General features: G+C 35.3%; 1 protein-coding gene across 1 annotated transcript in view; it reads left to right on the top strand.

Annotated features, from left to right (window-relative positions):
• The window catches only part of LOC100931725 (collagen alpha-1(XXII) chain), a 146,985-nt gene extending 131,359 nt beyond the window's left edge, over positions 1-15,626 (top strand). Inside the window, 2 exon segments of the mRNA XM_031947429.1 lie at positions 15,445-15,498; positions 15,621-15,626. Coding sequence (XP_031803289.1) covers positions 15,445-15,498; positions 15,621-15,626 — 60 coding nt within the window.
• Positions 15,627-24,832: the final 9,206 nt, after the last annotated feature.

Below are 24,832 nucleotides of genomic sequence, written 5' to 3'. Positions count from 1 at the left end.
TGAAGTTTGTTTGAGTAGGGGGATGACTTGTACCTTAGAAAAATAACTTGTATCTGAATGAAAGATGGACTGGAGTGGGAAGAGACCAACCATCAGGCATTGTATTAATCCACCTGTGAGATGATGAGGGAAGTGCCAGAGGGCAGAAGATACATATATGTGTGTGTATGTATATGTTTATATATATATATATATATATATATATATATATATATATATATATATATATATATATATATGTGTGTGTTTGTGTGTGTGTTTATATATGCATGTGTTATATATTTGTCTGTGTGTATATGTTGTGTATGTTTATATATGTGTGTTATATATGTTTGTGAATGTATGTATATGTTTATATATGTGGATGTATGTTTATATGGATGTGTATGTTTAAATATATGTATATGTGTGTATATATGAGAGTGAGAAAAGAGAAAAAAGAGAGAGAGCGAGAGGAGAGAGTAAAGAAAATGAGAGGGAAGAAAGTGGAAAGAAAAAAGAGAGAGTGAAGAGAGGAGAAAGAAAGAAGAGAGTAATGAGAAAGAAAAAAAGCTGAGAGAAGAGAAATAAAAGAGAGAGAAGAGCAAGAAGACAGAGAGTGAGAAGAGAGAGATGAGAGTGAGAGAGGAGAAAAAGAAAAGAGAAAGAGGGAGTGGAGAGAAGAAAGTGTGAAGAGAGAGAGATAAAAAAAAGAAGAGAGAAAAGAGAAAAAAGAAAGGAGAGAATGAGAGAGAAGAGAGTGAAGAGAAGAAAAGAGAAAAGATATGTTGGAAAGATAGAATTGACAGGGGTTGGCGTGAAGATCAGCCTAGGTCTAATTTGTTTTTTAATCTTTCCCATTGCTTAGAATACTATAACAATAAATTGTTATACGATCTTAGACTGCTAGATCGGAAAAGTCTCTTGGAGCATAGTAATCACTTATTAAGCATTTGTTAAATGAATTTATGAATGTTTAAATATTAAAAAAACAACTTCCCTCCAGAAGCATGATTGCATGAACAAATTTCTGCATCATTTTTGGGGTATATGTAATTTATCACCCGTCCAATTCTTGTGAAATCCTGAGAATCACAAGAGTGTTTATGCTTGTGATTCACCCCCTGGGAACTCTCTTTACCACAATCTATCTCCCCTACTTAGCAGCTCATATCTCATATCTCTGAGCCCTTTGGAGGTTAATGTTGTTGCCCATTAGATAACTGCCTCCCAGGGCTTTCAAACAATATAAAATACTGACTTTAAGATTTAAAGGATTTGGAGATAGCTGCCTTGGTAATTGTGGTCCATGTCAAGTAGGAGGAAGAAGCAAGATCCTAATCAGAATGATGACCAGGAGGGCTTGTAACTTTCCAGAATTGGAAACGAAAACTGTTTTCTAGATTGAACATAACCAATTCCTGTCTTTTAGAAGCTCAGGCATCATATTTTTCACTCTCCCATCATACTACCCCTAAGAAAGTCAAACAGTTCGGATGAAGGATAAGTTTTATTCTTAAACAGCATATTAGAGATTGTTGGATAGTAAAAACAAATTTGGAACCTAGAAGGTAAGATGAGGGAAAAGAGAATTTTAGAATAGGAAAAGGACTTTGCAACATGCCTCACTGAATGTTGGATCTGGCAACGATAGAGGAGAGAATCAGAAAAAAATAATATCAAATGTTTAAATAGGGAAAGAACTTTACAATACAGAATGTTAGAACTAAAAGGGGCTTTAAAGTATTGAAGAATAAGATGTAATTATTCCTGCATTTGACAGCCCTCCAAATACATGAAGAGCACTGTTATAGTGCAGTAAATCTTTCCTTCCCCAGGTAAAACATGCCCACCTCCTGCAACCATGCCTTTTATAATATAGTTTCAAAACTCTTCCCCATTTAGTTATTTCACAAGTTCCAGTTTGTTACTTCCCTTCCTGTGTTGACTGCATATTTTAAAATCAGCCAGAGTCAGGAATTCAGATTAAGGGAAAAATCTTTGATCTTTATTCTTTGTGGAGCTGAAGAGGGATGGTGATAGCAATGTGAGCAGCTGCAGCAAGAAGCCAGCCAGCAGTCTCTCTCTGCCTCTCTTCCTGCCCCTCTGCCTTCATCCACCAAAATCATCCCTACATCATTTCCTATACAACACATCAGGACTTGCACAAAGAGTGGGCGGGGGCCACTCAAGCCTCAGCCCATTACATCTCCCGCTTTCTTTTGTTTTAGAAGACAGGTAGTCATGCCATCCCTGACTCCTCAGGGAGGTCAGAACCCCCAAGGGGAGGTGATCACACCCTCCATGACTTCTTGGGAAAGGAGGTGAAAGCACCGAAAAGGAGGTGATCACAACCCCCCTGACTTCTCAGGAAGGGAGGTGAAAATGTCCTTCCCAGAAATGGACATAGAATTCCAGGTGTGGTCTAAGAAAATGAGAATTTTGTTTTCCTCCCCCTTTTAGTGCTTACTGCTCTCTGAATGCTCTTTAACCAGGACCACACCAGGAAAACTAAACAAAACAGGAATGGTGGTCTGGGGGAAGAAAAGTGGAAAAGGAGCAAGAATTTATAAGCACCACTATGTGCCAGGCACTACGCTAAGCAATTTACAAATGTTACCTTATTTTATCTTCTTAACTAATAATCACATCTTACCCAGAGAAGAAAAGACAGGACAACATAAAGAATTTGAAGGACATATAAAAGAGCAATGATATATTTTAATCTATTTTATAAAGTCCCTATCAATTCTAATCTGGGAGATATAGGTGCTATTATTAAACTCATTTTACAGATGAGGAAACAGAGGCTAACAGAGGTTGAGTGACTTGGCCAATCAGACAACTAGTCACCCTGGCCTTCTTAATTCTGAGTCCAGCTCTGTATCCACAGAGCCACCTAAATGCCTCGTGAAGGTACAGGCTGTACCTCACTAAATATGTGATATGTGAGAGATATGTGATGATCCTAAGGTTGCCCTTCTAAGTATCAGGAACAATTATGTCACAGGGTTAGAAAAATCCAAAGGAAGCCAGTAATAACCACTTACATTTCTTTCATTTTAAAGGTTGCTAAATACTTTCCCCTATAGCAGGCCTGCTAAATAAGTAATGCCGGCATTATCTTCATTATTTAACTGAATAAACTGACACATAGAGAATTTGATTGATCTGAACAGTAGCAGCTAAATGTAGAGCCAGAAGCTGAATCCAGATTATCTGACTCCAATACTATGTTTATTACTCTAACAGTATGTTTGACTTAAAGTTCTGGCTGCACCCCAAACTGAAAATATACATTAGCACTTGAAAATGCCTATCTTAAGTTCTGAAGATGGTCAGGAAATTTTATTTTTGAATGAAAGATAATCCTTGTTGTTCAGTCATTTCAGTTACATTCTATATTTCATGACCTCATTTGGTTTTTGGGGTTTTTTTTTTTGGCAAAGATATCAGAGTGATGTCATTTCCTCCTCTAACTAATATTTTCATGTGAGGAAACTGAGGTAAATAGAGTTAAGGGACTTTTCTAGGATCACCCAGCCAGATTTGAATATCTGTCTTTCTGACTCTGACACTATCCACTGCACCATCAACTTAACCTAATGGGTAAAGCCTTTATACACAAAGGAGAAAGTTTTCTGGGTAAAAAAAAAATAGCATATATGGGAAGCTTGACAGTGAGAGTGAGTTATCTCAGGGGAATGATTTAAACACCAAATATAGCTGAGATATGGGCCTTTCTCTTCCTTTCATGGTAGTCATAGAACAAGGAAGATTTCTACTGATGTGAAATTAAGGTTGAAACCCATTTTTTCTCATTTAGCAATAAAGTTGAGTACAAAAAGCAATTCAGAGAACAAAAACTCAATGATTTCTCTTTGAAAAAAATTGTCCTAAATCGCTTATATTGCTGTAAGATCACGTCATTTCATGGAGATTTCAGGAGGTGCACATAATTGGGACCTGTTCTTGTGTATTTCTAAACAATAGAAATGATTGCAGAAAGAAAGAGGTGGAGAGAATGGGGATTTTTTACTAATTGTATCATGTTTTTTTTCCCTTTTTTTGTAGCCCACTTACTTCTTTTTTCATCTCAACAAAAGCTTTTATATTACAACTCCAATAAGAAGCCATTTTGTAAGCTGTACAGAACACTGGGATTTTGACTTGAAATCTCAAAATCTCAGAGGTCATCTATCCCAGTTGCTAGAGCAATGCCTCATGGAACATGGGTTTTTAGGATTTGGTGCTATCTGGGGCCTTAGAATTTTTATCTGACTAATTTCACAGAATAAGAAACAGACCTAGAATGATTATATCCCCACACAGTACCACAAAGTACAGCGATGAAGCCAGGTCCTTGAACTCCAAATTTAGAATTCTCCTACATGGTATAATTTTCCTTCATACCATATTACATGTTTTATCAATGATCATCCCACATCTGATACCTGCAACCTGTGTGACTTTGGGAAATCATTTTATCTTTTCAGACCTTCCTGTCTTTATCTCTACAAGATCATTAGATGGTCAGTGACAATCTTGTCAAATTTTAATATAATATCTGTTTAAATACCTTTAATTATAAGGAACTCCATTCTTTAGAAGACAGACTATGCAATTTTTAAAAAGCTCTTCTTTATGAGCATTTTAAAGTGCCTAACCATGAGTCAGGCTCTAACAATACAGAACAAAGTTCTTTATTTTCAGGAGAAATCTGCTTCTTAAAAACAGTCACAACAACAGCGATAGCAATATTAATAATAATTTACACTTATATATAACCTTACTTTAAGGTTATACTTTATTCAAAGTGACACTGAGGTAGGTAAATAATTGATTATTCTGGTTCTCTCAGAAGCTACACAAAGTAAATCTAATAACTTTTTCATGTAACAGATCTTCAGATAGTAAAAGATGGGAAACATTCTATACTAAGCCATTTTTTTCCTTTGAATTAATGTACACCTATTTCCTTTAACCATTTCTTATATGAATCAGTACTTCCTGGCCATATCCTAGCTTATCATTACCCTCTTCAAAATGTGAGCTGGAAGAAATATTAGAAATCTTTTAGTCTAAAAACATCTTCCAAATGAGAAAACTGAGATTCAGTAAAATCAAGTGAGTTGATCAAGTTCAAAAAATAAATTAAGGATGAGCCTAGTTTTTTTTTAACCTATGACTCTGTAATCTTTGGGCCATGTATATTTTATTTTTTAGATTTTTTTTTTAACTTTCAGAAGGCCCAGATTTCTAAATGTATATAACTTTATTCTATTCCTTTTTGTTTTGGTATAGCCTCTGCACAGGGCCTTCTTTTTACTAATAAGACACTTTGACTGAACATATGTCCAGAGTCTAAATTAGTATGATGGCTTGCCAATGACACAGTTCCCTATATGCTTCCATTCACAGAAAGGATCATGCTGATTTCCTTGAAAATGTTTTTATTTATTATTCTGAACTTAACAAAAAAGAGTATTTCCTTATATATAGGAGTGCACCCAAAAATAGTTCTATATGAAACCATCTCCTTTTCAGTAAATTTTTAAAAAGTATTTACAAAATTCTATATAATTATTTTAAAGCTTGTCCTGTTTGTGGCTCCTACTGAACTATCTTCTGTTCTTTTTTTTCTGCATTTTAAAACATATTATTATAGCCCTCTTTCTTAAAAAATCTCTATTGCTCTCCTCTCCCCCATTAAAAAGAGAGAGACAAAGGCAAAAACATAAACAAGAAAAGAAATTCTAGCAAATAAATAAAAATTTTAAAAAAGTGAATACAAAGAGTGACCATATTAAAATGTGTCTCTTTCTTCACCTTGCATGCAGGAAGTCTTTGAGAAGCTTACTTAATTCTAGTGCATTTTCTCTCTTAATTAGTTCCTATAAATCTTGTATATAACTTCTTTGTACATATTTTTTTTCTTGCTATCTCCATTAGATTGAGTTCTTTTAAGGGAGGGACTACCTTTCACCTCTCTTTCCTCCCAGTATTTAGCACAATGCCTGGAACATAATGGGTGCTTAATTATTAATTCTTGACTTAATTTTCACTTGACTATATCCATCATCTCTTTGTCTGGAAGTGAATATCATGTTTCATCAAAGGTCATGAGGAAATGGTTGGTCCTTGTGTGAATCAGAGTTCTTAAATCTTTCATTGTTGTTTATCTATACAATGTTGCTGTCTCTGCTTATATTGTTCTCCAATTCTGCACATTTTGCTTTTTACCTATTTATATTATGAAATTCTTTGAAATAATTCCTTCTGTAATTTTTTATTACAATAATATCCCATCATATTAATATAAAATAATATTTATGTAAAATTAAATTAATATAATAGCTATGTATGTTTCAAATCCCATAATATTTATTATTTAATAATATTTAACTTGGAAATTACAATGCATATGAAATAGCTTCCTGCAAGGATCATTTCAGGAGCCACTTATTATAGAATTTCTTACTCATTCTTCATGCTATTAGCTTCTCTTCCTCTGTTAATCATAGATGATAGATATATATGGATATAGATGTAGAATGTAAATGTGTGTGTATATATATATGTATATATATATATATATACACATATATCACTATATATATATATGTGTGTATGTGCTTACATATATATGTATAATTTCCACCCAATTACATGTAAAAATATTAACAATATATATATATTTTTTTAATTTTGAGTTCCTAATTCTCTTCCTTCCTTCCCTACACTTCTCATTGAGAAGGCAAGATATTTGACACAGGCTACACAGGTATAGTCATGGAAAACACATATCCAATTAAGTCATACTGATGAAAGAAAATTCAGATAAAAGAAAAAGAAAGTAAAGAAAAAATATCTTAATCTGATTCAAATCCTACCAGTTCTTTCTCTGGAAATGGATAGCACAATTCCTTCAGAATTGTCTTAAATCATTGTATTGCTGAAAATAACTAAGTTGTTCATAATTGATCATCATATAATATTGTTATGATGGTGTATAATGTTCTGGTTCCATTCATCTCACTTTGTATCAGTTCATGTAAATCTTTCCAGGCTTTTCTGAGAACTTTCTGTTTGTCATTCCTTAATTCCTGCACAATCATATTCAACAACTTGTTCAACCCATTTCCCAATTGATGGACGTTCCCTCAATTTCCAATTCTCTACCATCGCTAAAAGACCTTCTGTCAATATTTTTGTATATATGGGTCCTTTCCCTTTTTTTCCCTCTTTGAGATGCAGATATAGTAGTGGTATTTCATGGTCAAATAATATGCATGGTTTTATAGCCCCAAAATGCTCTCCAGAATGATTGAATCATTATACAACTTCACCAAAAGTACATTAGTATTTTAATTTTCTTACATTCTCTCTAACATTTGTCATTTTGTCTTTTCTGTCATGTTAGCTAATTTGATAGCTGTGTAGTAGTAGTACAGAGATGTTTTAATGTGCATTTCTCTGATCAGTAATGATTTAGAGCATGTTTATGTGACTATAGATATCTTTGATTACTTTGAAAGCTTCCTATTCATATCCTTTCATCATTTATCAATTGAGGCAGAGCTTTTATTTCTATATATGCTTGAGAAATGAACTCTTTTATCAGAAAAACATTTTTTACAGTAATGATTATCAACTGTATATTTCCCTTTATTTTATTTCCCCCTCACATTCATCTTTTATGTTTCTGTCTCTGTCTGTCTGTCTGTCTCTCTCTCTCTCTTTCATCCTGTCCATTCTTAGAAGCGTTTTGTTTTTGGCTTTTACCTCCAAACTGTCCTCCCTTCAATTAGTGCCCCTCTTCTCTTATCCCTTTTACCTCTTACTTTTCTGTATATTTCTATACCCCACCAATTTTAAAGAAAATAAGGAAAGTTCATTTGCCCTTCTATTTTCTTTCCCCATCCCCCTCACTTTAAAATCTTGTTAGGACCTCTTTTATGGCACATAATTTATTTCATTCTACTTCTTCCTTTCTCCTTATCCCAGTGAATTTTTCTCATGTCTTATTTTTATTTTTTTAGATAACTATATCATTGTATTGAACTCACACCTGTGCTTTCTGTTTATGTATATTCCTTCTAACTGCCCTAATATGATAAAATGTTTAGTAGCTATAAGAATCATTTTCTCATGTAGGAAAGTAAAAAGTTTAACTGTATTGAATCTTGTGATTTATCTTTCCTGTTTCCCCCTTTATACTTCTCTGAGTCTTGAATTTGAAAGTCAAATTTTCTATTCATCAGGAATACTTGAGAGTCCTTTATTTCACTGAATGTACAGTTTTCTCCTGAAGAATCATTCTTCAGGATAAATCCTTCATATTTAGTTGTAGAGGGCCTGAACTTTGGACAAGTATACTTGAAACAAGGTGTTAACTCAGTGGAATTGATGAGATGATGGTTCTCTAGTTCACATATATACTTAGTACTTAGCATGGTGATGTAATGGTTCTCACATAATCAGTATGCTGTAATGATGTAATTAAGATAAGGTATATAAGAGCTGAGAAGGATTGGAAGAGAGACATTTTATCTTTGACTATCCTCCTAGTGGCTCAGGAAAATGGGAAGCAGAGCCCAGCTCCAGGGCCTCAGTGGGCATCAGAATGTAGACTGACTCAGAGAAACAGGAAGTGAGGACCCAGATTCAGGGCTCCAGGCAAAAAATGCTTGGAGCATGATGGCAGCCAATGTTATTACCCAGAGAGTGTTTAGAAGTTCAGTACTCAGACCTAATCAATCAGCCAAGAAGCAATCTTATGGGAGAAAGGGATTACAATTGGGGTGCATGCAGCTAAGACTCTCCCCTGGAGAGGTGAAATCTGTCCCTCTCCAGCCTATGGATCGCTTGCCTCCAGGCACAGTAGGCTTGACCATTTCCCCTCCTGAGAGCACTTACAAAACAGTGTCCACCCACACACTGATGTGGGAAACTGGGGAATGTGTAGATAATATCCCAGTCACTAATACAGGTAGACAATGTGTGACTTATCAACCAGGAGAAGTAGTAGCATCAGATTTACTGATACAGACTCCTAATAAGCAGTCTGGTGATAGTCACCCAGATTCTGGCTCCAAGCAACAAAATCCAGGAATATACTGGACAGCAGCTGTGACAGCTGATTGACCTATGCTCACTATCTATATAAATGGCATACCATTAGAAAGACTGATAGACACAAGTGCAGATCGTATAGTCATTAGAGGTGCCAACTGACCCAGTCACTAACCAAAGATTAAGGCAGACACCTACATGTCTGGTGTAGGAGGATCAATAGCGGCTAAAGTTAGTGCTGCCCCTATGAGATGGACTTTTGAAAGTGAATTAGGAGCTTTTATTCCTTTTATAGTTGAAAAAGTCCCCATAAATCTGTGGAGAAGACACATCTTACAACAGTTAGTATTACAAATGAGTTCTTTGGCTTTTTAGGCAGGGCTGCTGTTGAAGGCCTACCAACACTCTCACCTGCTCCTATCCAATGGAAAACTGATACACCAGTGTGGATAGAACAGTGGCCCTTAACAAGTGAAAAAGTTCAGACCCTCTACATTTAGTTTTGCTGGATAGGGGATTCTTGGTTGTAATCCTAGCTCTTTTACCCTCCTAAATACATCATATTCCAATCCCAACAATTTAGGAATGCAGAATCTGTCTTAAAAAAATCTTTTCATTATTCTGATTGTGGTTTTATAGTATATGAATTGTTTCTTTTTGACAACTTGCAGTATTTCCTTCTTATGGAATTTGGCTACAATATTCTTGAGAGTTTTCTTTTTGGCATCTCTTACTGGAGGTTATCAGTGATTTCTTTGGATTCTATTTTATTTTCTGATTCAAAAATATTAGGTCAATTTTTCTTGATAATTTCTTGAATGATGATGTCTAGAGTTTTATTTTATCATGACTTTCAGGTAGTCCAATAATTTTAAATTACCTCTTTTGTCTGTTTTCTAGGTCAGTTGTTTTTTTACCAATGAGATATTTCATTTTCTTTTATTTTTATTCTTTTGATTTTGTTTAATTATTTCTTTTTTGTAAGATTGTATTTTTTTAATTCATTCCATTTGCTTCCATTTTATGTGAGAGTTCATCCCATTCACATTAACAATTATGATTACCAGCTCTGTATTTCCCTTCATCCTGTTTTCTCCCCTGTATATACTTTTGTTTCTCTCTTTCCACCCTATCCTTAGTGTTGTGTTTTTTTTTTACCCACCCTACTCATTACCTTATCTCCTATCAACCCTACCCCCTTTATTTAGTTTTTTTTCAAACCACTCCATCCACCACCTTATCTTCTATCAATGCTTCCCCTCTTCTCTTACCTTTTTTTCCTTAACGTTTCTGTCCTCACTTCAATCCTGACCCTCCCTTTTCTTTTCTCTTTCTTCTCCTACTTCTTTATGCAATTAAATAAATTTCTATATCCAACTGAATGATTAAATTATTCCCTCAGAGCCAAAACTGAAGAGATCAAGCTTTAAACAATGCTCATCCCCCTCCCTTTCCCCCCTGGATTATAATAAATACTTTGAGCCTCTTAGTGCTAATTATACCTTTCCTTTCCTCTTTCTTCCATTACAGATCTTTTCCCACTCCTTAATGGCTTTTCTTTGATGACATCACATCAGAGTCCATTCACAACCACATATTCAGTCCATGTGATGCTCGTCTTTGTCTGCCTCATTATCAGATACATTTCTCAAGAGATACAGATGTTGTTTTCCCATATAAGGATATAAACAGTTTAACCTTTAAATAGATATATTTTCCCTGTTTACCTTTCTATGGTTCTCTTGAGTTCTGTTTTTGAAGATTAAAATCTCTGTTTAGTTCTTGTTTTTAGATTAGACATTATTGAAAGTTTCTTAATTCATTGAAGCTTCATCTCCTTTCCTGAAACATGATGCTGAATCTTACTGGGTAGTTAATTCTTGGTTGTAACCCCAGATCCTTTGCCTTCCAGTATATGGTATTCCAAGTCCTCCAATCCTTTATTGTAGAAGCTGCCAGAAACTGGGTAATCCTGATACTTGCTCCTTCGTATTTGAATTGTTTTTATCTGGCTTACAGTATTTTTTCCTTGAGATTATAGTTTTGGAGTTTCACAACATTGTTCCTTAGGGTTTTCCTTGTGAGATTTCTTTCCATAGGTGATTGATGAATTCTTTCAATGAATATTTCCCCCTCTGTTCCTAGAATATTGGGGCAGTTTTCCTTAATGACCTCTTATAGAATGCTGTCCAGGCTGTTTTCTTCATCATGGCCTTGAGGTAGGCCAATAATTTTAAATTGTCTCTTCTGGATCTATTTTCTAAGTTGGCTATTTTACCAATGAAGTATTTCACTTTTTTCCCATTTTTTTCATTCTTTTTAGTTTGTTTGACTAATTCTGGCTGTCTCACAAAGTCATTAACTTCCATTTACTCTGTTTTACATTTTAATGTGTATTTTTTTTCAGCTATCTTTATTATCTTTTTCCATTTTATTTATTCTACTGTTTAAGGAATTGTTTTCTTCAGATAATATTTTTCCTTACTTTTCCAAGCTGTTGACTCTCTCATGTATACTTCTCATTTCTTTTCTCATTTTTTTCTTCTATCTCTCTTATTTACCTTTTGAAGTCTTTTACAAATATTTTCAGGAAGCCTTTTTGGGCTTGAGACTAGTTTTATCTCACTCTGAGATTTCTTCCATGAACATTCTGTCCTCTGAGTTTGTGTTTTGGTCTGCCCTATTATCATAGTAGCTTTCTACGGTCAAGGTTCTTTTCCTTTTCTTGGTCATTTTCTTTCCTTTTTTATGGTATTTCCTCTTTTTTTTTACTTTTTAAGGTGGAGTTCTCTTTCTGGGGTAAAGGTGTTGTTGTCTCCAGCTTCCTGTGCAGCTCTGAGCCTTGGCTTTGAGCACATGGACCCTCGTGTTTGTAGGGGGCAGCTTTGCCTGTTCTGTTCAGGAAACAGTTGATTTCCTACAGTTTGCCTTCTGAACTGGGACTAGAAGTTTTCCCACTGATTTGCTTCTCTACTGAGCCAGGGCTGAGGATCTGATTTGCTGTGATAAGACCGTCTCACCAGCTTTCCCAGAGTCTATCTGAGCCAGTGACATTGGCCTTTATTAAAGTTTTGTTTTAGTGTCTTGAGCTGGAGAGTGTTGTAATTTCTTCGGAATCTATTCAGAAGTTTGATTTCATGTGGTTTTTGAGGGAAATTCTGTTTAATTGTTTTCTTGATGTCTTATAAGATCATTAGCTTCCACTTGTTTGTCTAATTTTTTAGGAATTGTTTCCTTTTCCATTAGGCCAATATTGCTTTTTAAAGGAGATCTTTTCTTCAGTGGATTTTTGTATCTCTTTCTCCATTGTTTCAATTTTACTCTTTAAGGAGTTCTCTTTAGAGAATTTTTGTTTTTATTTTTTCTGCTTTTCAAAGCATTTGTTGCTTCATTGGATTTTTGTGCCTTTTAACTATTTGCCCTATTCTAAGTTTTTTAGGTGTTATTTCAATATATTTTTTGTGCCTTCTTTTCCAAGTTGTGACTCTTTTTCATGATGGTCTTGCATTACTCTCACTTTTCTTCCCAACATTTCCTCCATTTCTCTTAATTGATATTTTTTTATTATAGCTTTTTATTTACAAGATATATGCATGGGTAATTTTTCAGCACTGACCCTTGCAAAACCTTCTGTTTCAACTTTTCCCCTTCTTCCCTCTACTCCTTCCTCTAGATGGTAGGTAGTCAAATACATGTTTAATATGTTAAAGTATATTTTAAACACAATATATGTATACATATTCATATAGTTATTTTGCTGTACAAGAAAAATCAGACTTAGAAATAAGGTAAAATAACCTGAGAAGGAAATCAAAAATGAAAGCAGACAAAAACAGAAAGAGTGGAAATGCTATGTTGTGGTTTACACTCATTTCCCAGTGTTCTTTCTCTGGGTGTAGCTGCTTCTCTTCATTATTGAACAAATGGAACTGATTTGGTTCATCTCATTGTTGAAGAGGGCCATGTTCATCAGAATTGATCATTATATAGTATTGTTGTTGAAATGTATAATGATCTCCTGGTTCTGCTCATTTCACTCAGCATCAGTTCATATAAGTCTCTCCAGGTCTTTCTGAAATCATTCTGCTGGTCATTTCTTACAGAACAATAATATTCCATAACATTCATATACCACAATTTATTCAGCCATTCTCCCACTGATGGGCATCCATTCAATTTCCAGTGGTTCTGGCCACTACAAAAAGGGCTGTTACAAACATTTTTGCATATGTGGGTCCCTTTCCCTTCTTTAGTATCTCTTTGGGATATAAGCCCAGTAGTAACACTGCTGGATCAAAGTAACAATTTGATAACTTTTTGAGCATAGTTCCAAATTGCTCTCTAGAATGGCTGGACACATTCACAATTCCACCAACAATGTATCAGTGTCCCAATTTTCCCCGCATCCCCTCCAACATTCAGTATTATCTTTTCCTGTCATCCTAGCCAATCTGAGAGGTGTGTAGTGGGATCTTAGAGTTGTCTTAATTTGCATTTCTCTGATTAATAATTATTCGGACCATCTTTTCATATGGCTAGAAAGAGTTTCAATTTCTTCATCTGAAAATTTTCTGTTCATATCCTTTCACCATTTATCAATTGAAGAATGGCTTGATTTCTTATAAATGAGTCAATTCTCTACATGTTTTAGAAATGAGGCCTTTATCAGAACCTTTGACTGTAAAAATGTTTTTCCCAGTTCATTGCTTCCTTTCTAATCTTGGCTGTATTATTTTGTTTGTACCAAAAACTTTTAAATTTGATATAATCAAAATTTTCTATTTTGTGATCAGTAATGAACTCTGGTTCTTCTTTGATCACAAATTCCTTCATCTTCCACAGGTCTGAGAGGTAAATTATCCTTTGTTCTTCTAATTTATTTATAATCTCATTCTTCATGCCTAGGTCACAAACCCATTTTCACCTTATCTTGGTTGTATGGTGTTAAGTGTCTTAACTGATTTTTAAAATGCTTTTTTGTGCTCTTCTGTAACCTACAGTCAACTAATTTTTTTTTGAGGCTTTGAATGTAAGAATTTTTACTTTGTTGTCTTCAACCCTGTTTGTGTTTTAATCTTCCCTGTCACCATAGATACATTCTAGTCAAAATACTTTTTCTTCTACTTTCTTATTTTTCAGTCTATTTATTGATTTCAAACTCTTTGTGAAGTGGGGCTCTCCTTCCAGGATGGAGGATGTATTGTCCCAAGCTTCTGGGTTTTTATCCAGTTGTTTTCAAAAATGTTTCCAGTGATCTGTAAGTTTTCAGTTCCTCCAAGATGGTATGATCTAAGAAAAGATCTCTCCTACCCTGATCTGGTCTTTGAACAACCTTTTTTTTCAGTAATTCTGCCCCGGAACGCTTATGAGTATTCCATCTCCAGTGAGACTCAAGCTCACTTGTGCTAGTGCTCCTTCTCCCCCTGGGACTGAGAGCCAGATTTGAGTACAGGACATGCAACAGAGTCATGCCTCTGGTGCCAGCAAAGAGACCTCTAAAAATTGCCTTTTGATCAATTGTCCAATTCCCTTACCATCTGTGGGCTGAAAGATCTGGAAACTACCCCTGCCTTCACTGATTCACTTTCTCCTACCACCACTACCCAGGCTATGGCAAGGCCTTTGCTGGGGCTTGGTCCACAGTGGACCACCCTATGCCAGATGGCCCTACTCTCTCGCTCTGGTACCACAGACCTTTCTTGTGAACCTTCTAAGTAGTCCTGGGATAGAAAATTGTTTCACTCCATCTTTTTATGTTTTGCCTTTTTTGGCAGGTCCTGACATTGTAGAAATTGTTTAAAGTCATTGTTGGAAGGGATTTAGAGAGATTTGGGAAAGAGCTCAGTTGAGTCCCTACCCTTACTCTGCCTCCCCCCTGCAAATTGTATTACATTTTTCATTTGTTCAAATTTTGTATACTGTAAGTTACTATGGGTTACAAGCTATTTTGTTTATTTTGTTTTATCTTTTATGATCCTAGTTTCTGGCTCCTGGAATGTACTTATTAGTATTTATTAAAATTAGTCCACTTAAATCTTGGACCCCCACAAATTTTCTATCCAAAATTAATTTTTTTCCCAAAGATTTTTGTTTCAGTTTTGATTGGTGTGTGTCTTGGTTTTAGTAAAGAAAAATGAATATTTAATGGGTGTTTATTGAAATAAGTTAACTTGAATATTAGACAACATACACACATAAAAATGGTGTTCATGTATGGGGTTTATAAATTGTTTTCAGAGTGTTTTGTTGTTTAGGTTTTGATTTTGGTTTAAGTTGGTGTATCCTTTTGGTGAGGAGAAGGGGTTGGGGGACTTTGGCAAGTTAGTAACCTCTGTATTATAAAGTAGTGCTAGTAAAAAAAAATAATAATGGTTTTCTATTTTCCCTCAGGGCACTAAAGGAGAACCAGGAGCAGATGGTGAGATTGGACAAAAAGGTGAACAGGTAATAACCTCTTTCCTTCCTAATTCCCCATTCATTCTCAGAAATCACTAGCATTACTGTCCTCATCCACAAAGTTACTTTCCTAATTTCCTTCTTAAATGATAACTTCCTTTGGATCTTAGGAATAAAATGACTTTTTAATCATTTCTCAGCTTCTGTGTCTCTTCTCCTTTCTACTATTTGTCTAATTATTTCCAAAGATACTCCAAAAAAGTATCTTTCCCTACAAGGAACTTCCTTTCCAATTCCATTGGATTTGCTGGCTTATTCTGCCCTCTGAAAGATCCCCACTTGGATCTAGTTCTCTATTAGTTCAATTCAATTCCACAAGCTATAAATATGACTCATCAAACAATTTTCTTTGTCACAAATGAAATATTTCCTTTCCATTGTTTGCTCATGATGTCAAATTCTGAGTCATTCGTATTATTATCTGCCTATCAATAATTCACATTGTACAGCTCCTCTCATGCATATATGTGTCGTGTGTGTGCATATGTACACACACACATATATATACATGGATACATCTATATATACATATATAGACAAACTTATTTTTTCTACACACACACACATATATACATCATATTCTTTATTTGTCCATCAATAATATTTTATTAGTCTGCTCCATCATAAAATGAAGGTGATCCTGTGCTCCTTAACATAGCTTCTGGGAAGTTTTTCTATACTGGAAAGACTCAATATACAGCCAAGTCTGTCACAGGACTAAGAAAGCTAAATTTGGAAACTTATCACCAAAATTTAGCTTATCCTCTTACCAATTAATAGGTATGTAGGGGTGTTATCTATTTGAGTAAAATCAGAGATTTTATGCAACATTGAAGTAATTCTCATTCATAGAATCATAGATGCTAAAAAATTAGAATCAACTTTAAAAGGCAACTAATCCAATTTTATTGCTAGAAACACTATTTTTTAAAGGATTTGTGTTTTCATTCATGTGATTTATTTTCTTCCTGTACCAAAAAGTCCTCATAATTTAGTTTTAATACATAGCTTTTGTATAAAGCTTTATAAACTATGGATCACAGTATAACTGAATGGTGGGTCACAAAATTAGGATTTTATTATCAAGAATGCTTGATTTGTATACTTGTTTTATATACCTATATACTCCTTGTTGTGTAAAAATTTTTCTATTATTTATTTATTTTATTAATTAAACTTTTTATTTTTCAAAACACATGTGTGGACAATTCTCTAATTTAAAATTTGCTCTTTCAAAACCTTGTGTTCTAATTTTCCCCTTTCCCCCACTCTCTCCCCTAGATTGGACAAGTAGTCCATTACATGTTAAACATGGTAGCAATATATGTTAAATATTTTATAAAACTTTCTCTGCAAAAAGGGGTTATGAATAAAAAAGATTTAAGAAGCCCTGGTTTAGTAGATAATTTAATGAACTGTGATTGCCAATAAATTTATCACCTGTTTGCTAAAATTTTGGTTACAAATCAGTCCTTAGAATTCATAGTAGATAGTTCTTACATCTGTTTGATATAAGATATATGATGATATCTGCATGACTTCTGAAGAGTATTGTGATTTTAAGAGTCTATACACTATGTGAAAGAATAAGTTAATGAATATGGGGGGGAATTCTTAAGATTTCTACTTTTCTCTTCTACCCCCACACCCAGGGTCATCCTGGAGTTCCTGGTTTCATGGGACCAGCTGGGGACCCAGGGCCACCTGTAAGTAGCATTTGTTTGTTGGATTTATACTCATTACTTTATATCATATTAATATCTGCCCTTCTCTTTCCAATCTCTGATGTGACGTTCAAGATCTTCACTTGGCCTTGTCTCTAGTTGATTCGCTGGACAATCTGCATTGGTTGGAGCCGGGTTAAGGAGAATTGATTGAAAAGAAATGGAGGAAAAGTAATGCAGGAACCTTAAAGTGAAATTGAAAAAAAGGATCACATTTGATTAGCTTAGGGATAGAGATTTCTTTGGATATTTCATAGGATTATGAACGGGAATGTATCACAGAGATTCATAGATCTAGGACTAGAAAGAACCTCAGAAATAGTCTTTTCCAAACTCCTCATTTTACAGATGGGGTAATTGAAGCTCAGGAATGTTATATGACATATCTGAAGTGACACTGATTATAAATGTCTGACATAGAGAATAAATGAGATCTTCTCATTGCAAGGTGAATGTTAATCTAGTGTCTTGATTCTTAAAATAAGGGAACTAATACTTAGAGAAAAGTGTCTAGACCAAAATCACAGCCTGGCATTTAGTGGCAGAGTTGTGACTTGGAACTTCTAAATCTAGTGTTTTTAATAACTTTTAAGTCCTTCAACAATCATAATATCCCACTATGTACAAGAGGATGCAGACACTGGCCAACTCTAAATTAAATCAACATTTTTTTATTTCAGTGAGAATTAGAGTGAGATAGGATTTCTCCTTCCCTTCCTCCTTTTTTTCCTTCTCTTCTTTCTCATTCTCCTCCAATCCCACCCCCATCACATTACCACCAGAGATTCTTAACCTGGAGTCCCTGGCTTTCAAGAAATTCATGAACTTGGATGATTCTAATTACAACTTATCATTTCCTTCAATTATTTAGAAATATTGTTTTAAGAAGGAATAAATAAACTTCCACCATATTTCTAAAGGGGTTGATGGTACAAACAAATATAATTAAGAACCTCTGTGATGACAAATCACTGCCAGGCAACCTAGGCTTATCAAATCTAAGTACTGGAAGGGGCTATTTAAAGATCATTCAGTCTGACCCTCATCCCTCATCATGTTCAGAATAATCTAGTCACATTTCCTCAAAATGAGAAGCAGCATTAATCAGATTATTCAGAGTCAGAATACCCAGGTTATAATTCCAGTTTTACCATCCACTCACTGGACACATATGACAGAATCATATGCCATCAGAGCTAGAAGAGAACTTAGCAATCACCTCAACCAATTCTCGTATTACAGAGAAGGTTAGTGGGAGACAGAGGAGGAAAGGGATTTTTCCTCAATCTGGTAAGTAGCACATCTGCAATTGAGATGCAAAACTCAGTATTCTGACTTCATCTTCATTATCAGAGTGACTCATATCTATACATTTTTGACCCTAGCCTAGACACTTGGCTTCTTGGGAATTTATTTTCCTCATCTATAATATGAGGTTAAGATGAGATAAGATCACCTTAGATCACCTTCACCTTAAAATCTCTGTTTAGCACAGTGCCTATTATATAGTGAATGATTAATAAATACTTATTTACCTCGACTTTTACCTCTTTCTGACCCTTGTTTTTGTGTGTTGGTTTGTTTGATCTGAAAAATGGGGGTATTGATGCTTATACAGCCTGGGTTACAGAACTGTTGTAAGGAAAGTGCTCTGTAAACTGTAAAATGTTCTAGAAATGTGGGCTATTTATAGTTTGCTTATTAGATTGTGGTAGAGATCAAATGAGATCATCCTTGGAAAACAATATCATACTTCTTAAAGCACTATTCAAATGTATAGAAAAATTACTATCTATTCCCATCAGATGCTTCTGAATGAGCGCCCCTTCCATGTGTCAAAATTTTTGACCTTGAAATAAGCATTAAACTGCTTCAGCTTACAGCCACATTCTAATTTGCTTCTTCAGCCCTTGCGTGCTAGCCCTCTTGTCTTCTATAGATCACTTGTGTTCTTCCTCTGTGAATTACACCTCATTTATTTCAAATGATTCATGGTATTCATCAATTGTAGCCATAGCAACAAAGAACATAGTACATCATCAGTACCTCCAGCCTTTCTCCATTCATTCCCAGATTACATTTCCCTAAGGTTCTTTATGGATCCCCAAAGGTCTAAGAAATGGTACCTGTCCTAGCAATGCTCATTTCTCAGTGTAATCCCATATTCACATATTTTCTGTACTTGGGAGTCACATTCCCAAACCTTCTTTCAGGATGGCAGAAGAATTAGCTACTCGAGTTAGAGAAGAGAGAAGTACCATCCCATGGGTTAAATGGTAGAGAAGAAAGGGAATAATGAACTTGTGTTCAACTCCTGGCTCATTAATTGGCCCTTATAAATTTCACAATCTACTCCAATCCTGTTTCTACCCAAAAACCCTTTTAATGTCTACTTCTTAGGGTAGATGTGAGTATAAAACTTTGTAAATTCTGAATTGCTGAATAAAGATGAACTATCCTTGTTATATTTATGTCATTATCCTTTATTAATTAGATTGGAAACAGAGTGTTAGCCAGAAAAAGCCACAAGGTCAATGGTCAATCATACAGTGGGAGAATCAGTACCAGATCCAGAAGAGAAATCAAATCCTTCTATCTAGAAACTGATCAAACTCATTATGTTTTAGAACTAGAGAGCATCCCAGAGATCATTTGATCCAATCCCCTCCTTTTAAGAGTGAGGAATATAAAAGTCAGAAATGTCAAGGGCCCGGTTTAGGGTCACATGTAAGGTAGAAACAGAGTCTAGATTAGAATATCACTTAATTCAGAATTGTAATGTGTTGAATTGAATTGTATTTTGAACCTACAAAGTATGAGATCCAGTGTGTGGTGCTGGGAATATGCAAAGAATCTGTAATTTCATCAGTTGTTGAGATACTCAGAAAGAGAATTCTTTTCTCCACTATAAACTGCAACTTTTCTATTTAAGGAGGAGAACTTAACATAGATTTTCCTCTTCATTTTCTACCAATTATACTGCTTTTGCATTTTTCTGGAACTCTCCCACATGACCTCACACAGGGTCCTTCTCCTGCCAGTATTCCTTTTCAGCTTCCTTTCATGTGTTATCTTCCCCAGTAGATGGTAAACATTTAGCATAATGCCTGGCACATAGTAGGTGCTTAATAAAATTTTATTGATTTTCCTTTAATAGCTCACAGATTTAGAACAGAAAAGTACATTAGAGGACATTGAGTCTGAATCCCCCATTTTACAGATAAGAAAATTGAAAACTGATCTTCCCCAGTAGATGGTAAACATTTAGCATAATGCCTGGCACATAGTAGGTGCTTAATAAAATTTTATTGATTTTTCATTTAATAGCTCACAGATTTACAGCAGAAATATACACTAGAGGACTTTGAGTCTGAATCCCCCATTTTACAAATAAGAAAACTGAAAACTGATCTTCCCCAGTAGATGGTAAATATTTAACATAATGCCGCACATAGTAGGTGCTTAATAAAATTTTATTGATTTTCATTTAATAGCTCGCAAATTTAGAGCAGAAAAGTACATTAGAGGACATTGAGTCTGAATCCCCCATTTTATAGATAAGAAAACTGAAAACTGAAGAAGTTAAATAAATTGCCCCAATATAATATGGCAGCTTGGTGTTGCCATAGAGAGAGTACCAGCTCTGGGATCAGGAAGGCTTGAGTTAATATGCAACCTCAGATGCTTTTTAACTGTGTGACAATCTGTATACCTCAGTTTCCTCATCTTTAAAGTGAGGATAATAATAGTACCCATGTCCCATAGTTGTTGTGATTATTAAATGAAATAATATCTGTAAAATACTCTGTTTAAACCTTAAAGTGTGATATAAATATTAGCTATTACTTTCATTTTTGAAATATCAATATAACTTATTATTAGAATTAGCAATATAATACTACTAATAAAAAGAAAACAATTACAGTTCACATTATATTTATAGCACATAAAAGATTTGTTCTTTTAATGTACTGCTCACAGTCCTATCAAGTGATCAGGTCAGACCATGGATTATGATGTCCATTTTATAGATGAGGAAACTGAGCTTTGAAGAGATTGTATCAATCACTATGAATAGAAGTTTTTACTCAATGTCAGCCAGTAAGCCATGAAGCTGAAACATAAATCTACTTATTTTTACTTCCTCTGCAAAGCAATTTCGAAGCAACACTTTTGCAGACAGTGGGCTCAGTGTTTATCAAGAACATACCAGGCACAATTACTGTCAAGAATTTTCCTAGGCTCATTGCCCAGGTCACTGATATAGATGACATTCAACTGGACATATTCTAACTCCATGTACATTGCTTATTCTATGAAAATCCACACAATGGACATCATGCAGACTGTAAATTATATAAGACTTAAAAATTATTTAATACATAAAAACATTTTTTGAAGTTAGAATAAGACTTGGACTAGGAGAAAAGTTCAGGTTTTTCCATTCATTAGGCATATCACCTTGGACAAGTTAAGACATGACATTTCTGAGCCACAGTTTCCCCATATTCACGGTAAAGAGGTTGAAGTAGGTGCTTGCTTTTCAAATTTTATTCTAAATGAACGAGTCAGGACTATGAATTCAGCAAACATTTATTAAGCACTTAGTATATGCAAAGGACTATGCTGGATACAAGAGTGCAAAGACAAAAATGAAATCATCCCATAAGCATTCTGTACATATAATTATGGCTTGATTTCATTCATCATCCCTCTATTTTCTAAAACACAGAAGACAATGTTCAAAACACTAGTTCCCTTAGCTCCCCTTATTTCTCTTATTTCTGCTTATTTCTCTTAATGCCCTTCCTTATACCTACCCCCCAATCATTAGACCTAAAGGAATCAGGTTTTTTTCTATAAAAAAGAGTTGGAGGCAGAGGGATGCATGACAGTAGGCTCTGACAAAGGGACTCTGATAAAGGTTTCTGGCAGCCCTAAATTCTACAGACCAAAAAATGTGCCCTACCCGTCAGACTTCTGCCTCTCTCTTGCAATTAAAGACCATGTGTCCTTGAGCAAATCTGACTCATGCCTGAATGATTTTTCTTTGTCTTTCACTCCATGATACCATAGCCACTCACCAGCTTTGTTCCTGTGGATCTGGCCTGATAGATAGACATTTTCTCCATTGCTATTTGTTCTCTGGGAATGAAAACCAGGATCTTCATTGTCTGTTGAATATTCAAGAGCTGGACAGTTGGCTTATTTATTTATTTGTTTGTTTTTAGGGAGTCTGACTTCCTGCATAGTTTTGAGTAATCACTCACTTTTATGAAATACATATCATTTAGCACAAATGGACCCTAATTTCCTCATCCATAAAATAAATGTAGAAGTAGTTGCACTATGGAACTCACAGAATTGTGAGGATTACATAAGACAGTATATGTCAAGGTGCTTTGTAAACTGTATAATGTGTGGTACAGTGGTGGTAGGGGAGACACTTGCTCTAAAAGCAGAGGACTTTTTACTGTTTCATTGACCAGGAGTAAGTCATTTATCACCCCTGGGTCTCAGTTTCCTCAGCTCTAAGGAGGGAGTTAGTAGGCCACGTATTACCCTAAAAGCCCTCTAAATTCCTTTATGATCCTACCTTTCTATTAATTTAAAGCTTTAAGAATTTGTAATTTTATTTTTGTGGGCATTTTTCTCTACCTGTTCTGATCTCTGCATTCCCCTGTCAGTAATTTAATGAGTTGCTGTGGCCAAGAAATCCATCACCTCATTGCCAGCTCCTAATCCTGAAACTCCTGTTAGCTAGCCTGGTCTTCTCATGATGGGCATATTGCCAAGCTCTATTCAAAGCCTTCTCAGCCCTGCCTGCGCTTGAGTTGTGCTTCATCTGCATCTCATCCACACCATCAGGGACAGCAAAGCTGCTATAATTGTATTGTTCTATTGACTGCATACTCATCATTGTTTTTGGAACAGAACCTGCTTCCACTCAGCTATTCTTTTCAGCTTTATTCTATATAGCAGCCTAAAGCTGCTAGAGAGAAGAGTGGATGTGTTTGGACTTCCAGGTTCAGAATCTGATCTTCAGCATGCACCTGGGGGGGGGGGGTGACTTAGTATACCATGTTTGTCCCAGTGCTGTGATGGTTCTACAGCTGCTTTGATTAAGCATATCAGGAAGGCTGTGACAGGAGCTCTTCCTATGTTATCTGTGCTGTTTTGTTTGTTTCCTTAGGGAATAGTTGGTGCCTCTGGACCTGCCGGCCCGCCAGGAAGCCCAGGAGTAACAGTAAGTCTTCCTCTACAGAGCCTTCTTTAATCTGAAGGACAATTCTGTTGAATAAATCACTAAATTCTGTCCATTCTGGCTCAATAACATCTCTCCCTTCTATCACCTCCACCCACGACTGCTGCCATAACCCCAGCTCAATTTCCTCTAATCAGAACTAATAGAATGCCCTTGGTGTTCCTCTGATTCTTCCCTCATTCCACAATTCATAACCTATACAGTCTCTCTAATATACAATTCTGATGATATCCCTTCTTTACTCCAAAACTTTCCTGTAAACCATGAGTTTATACTGATCCTGATATTCAAAGCCTCCTATAATCTAGCTCTAATTTACCTTTCTGACTAGGGTCAAGGAAGAGATCTTTGTTTTATTCAATTTATGCAGTATAATAGGAAGCAATATTGATTTGATTTCAAAGATTTGGTTGAGGATCCTCAAATCTGGCTCTTCTGCTTAAAACCTGGGCAATCTCTCTGGTCCCCAGTTCCTTTATCTGTAAAGTGAGTGAATAGTTATAATTCCCAGTAAACTTCTAAGCCTGTAAATTGCAAATAAGTTGCCAAATCCAGAACTAGTAAGAATTCCTCACTGGGAACTTCTTAAACTGATGAAATCACAGGTCCATATATTTTTAAAAGTATAGCTTGTAAAGATGATGGTCCTGTTGTTTTCTACCTTAATTAGACCACATTGACAGGGAGATATTTAGATGCAGAGCATATATTTTAAGAAAGACACTCATAAGCTAGAGAGTGCCAAAAGGAGGATCACCAGAATACTAAGGAAAATGAATCCTCTACCCCGGAGAGTAATTAAAGGAATAGAGAGACTTACTGTGGAGAAGAGAGCTGACATTATACCTACATTCAGATACCTGAAGGACTGTCAGATAGAAGATGAATTAGATTTGAGTTTCATATCTCAAGAAGGCATAATGGAGGAACAATGGATTGGAATTGTAGTGAAGCAGATCAAAGTGATAGAAACAAACAAACAAAAAGTCTAACATTCAATGCTGTCCAATGCAATGGATTACCTAAAAAGTAAATGGATTTCTCAAAAATGGTGGTCTTCAAGTACAGTTAGATGATAAATTTTTAAGGATTCTGTCTTTATAAGAAATTCTTAATCCAGATGTGATTTGTCCTGGTTCCACAAGCCCCTCCTTCCTCCCTCCATCTCCCAGTACCACCTCAGAGATACTGTAATTTTATTATGGACCTTTTCTTAGAGATTTTTTGGCTATAATGTTCTCACTTCTGTCACTGTCAATCAACATTTATTAAGACTCTATTGTATGTTATGCAGTGGGCTAAGCAATTGGGAATATTAGGAGCTCTGAGAAGC

The sequence above is a fragment of the Sarcophilus harrisii genome, chromosome 1 (assembly GCF_902635505.1).
Source record: "Sarcophilus harrisii chromosome 1, mSarHar1.11, whole genome shotgun sequence".
NCBI classification, from domain to species: Eukaryota; Metazoa; Chordata; class Mammalia; order Dasyuromorphia; family Dasyuridae; genus Sarcophilus; species Sarcophilus harrisii.
The sequence above is the reverse complement of the archived record's forward strand: the minus strand, read 5'-3'. Positions and strand labels throughout refer to the sequence as shown.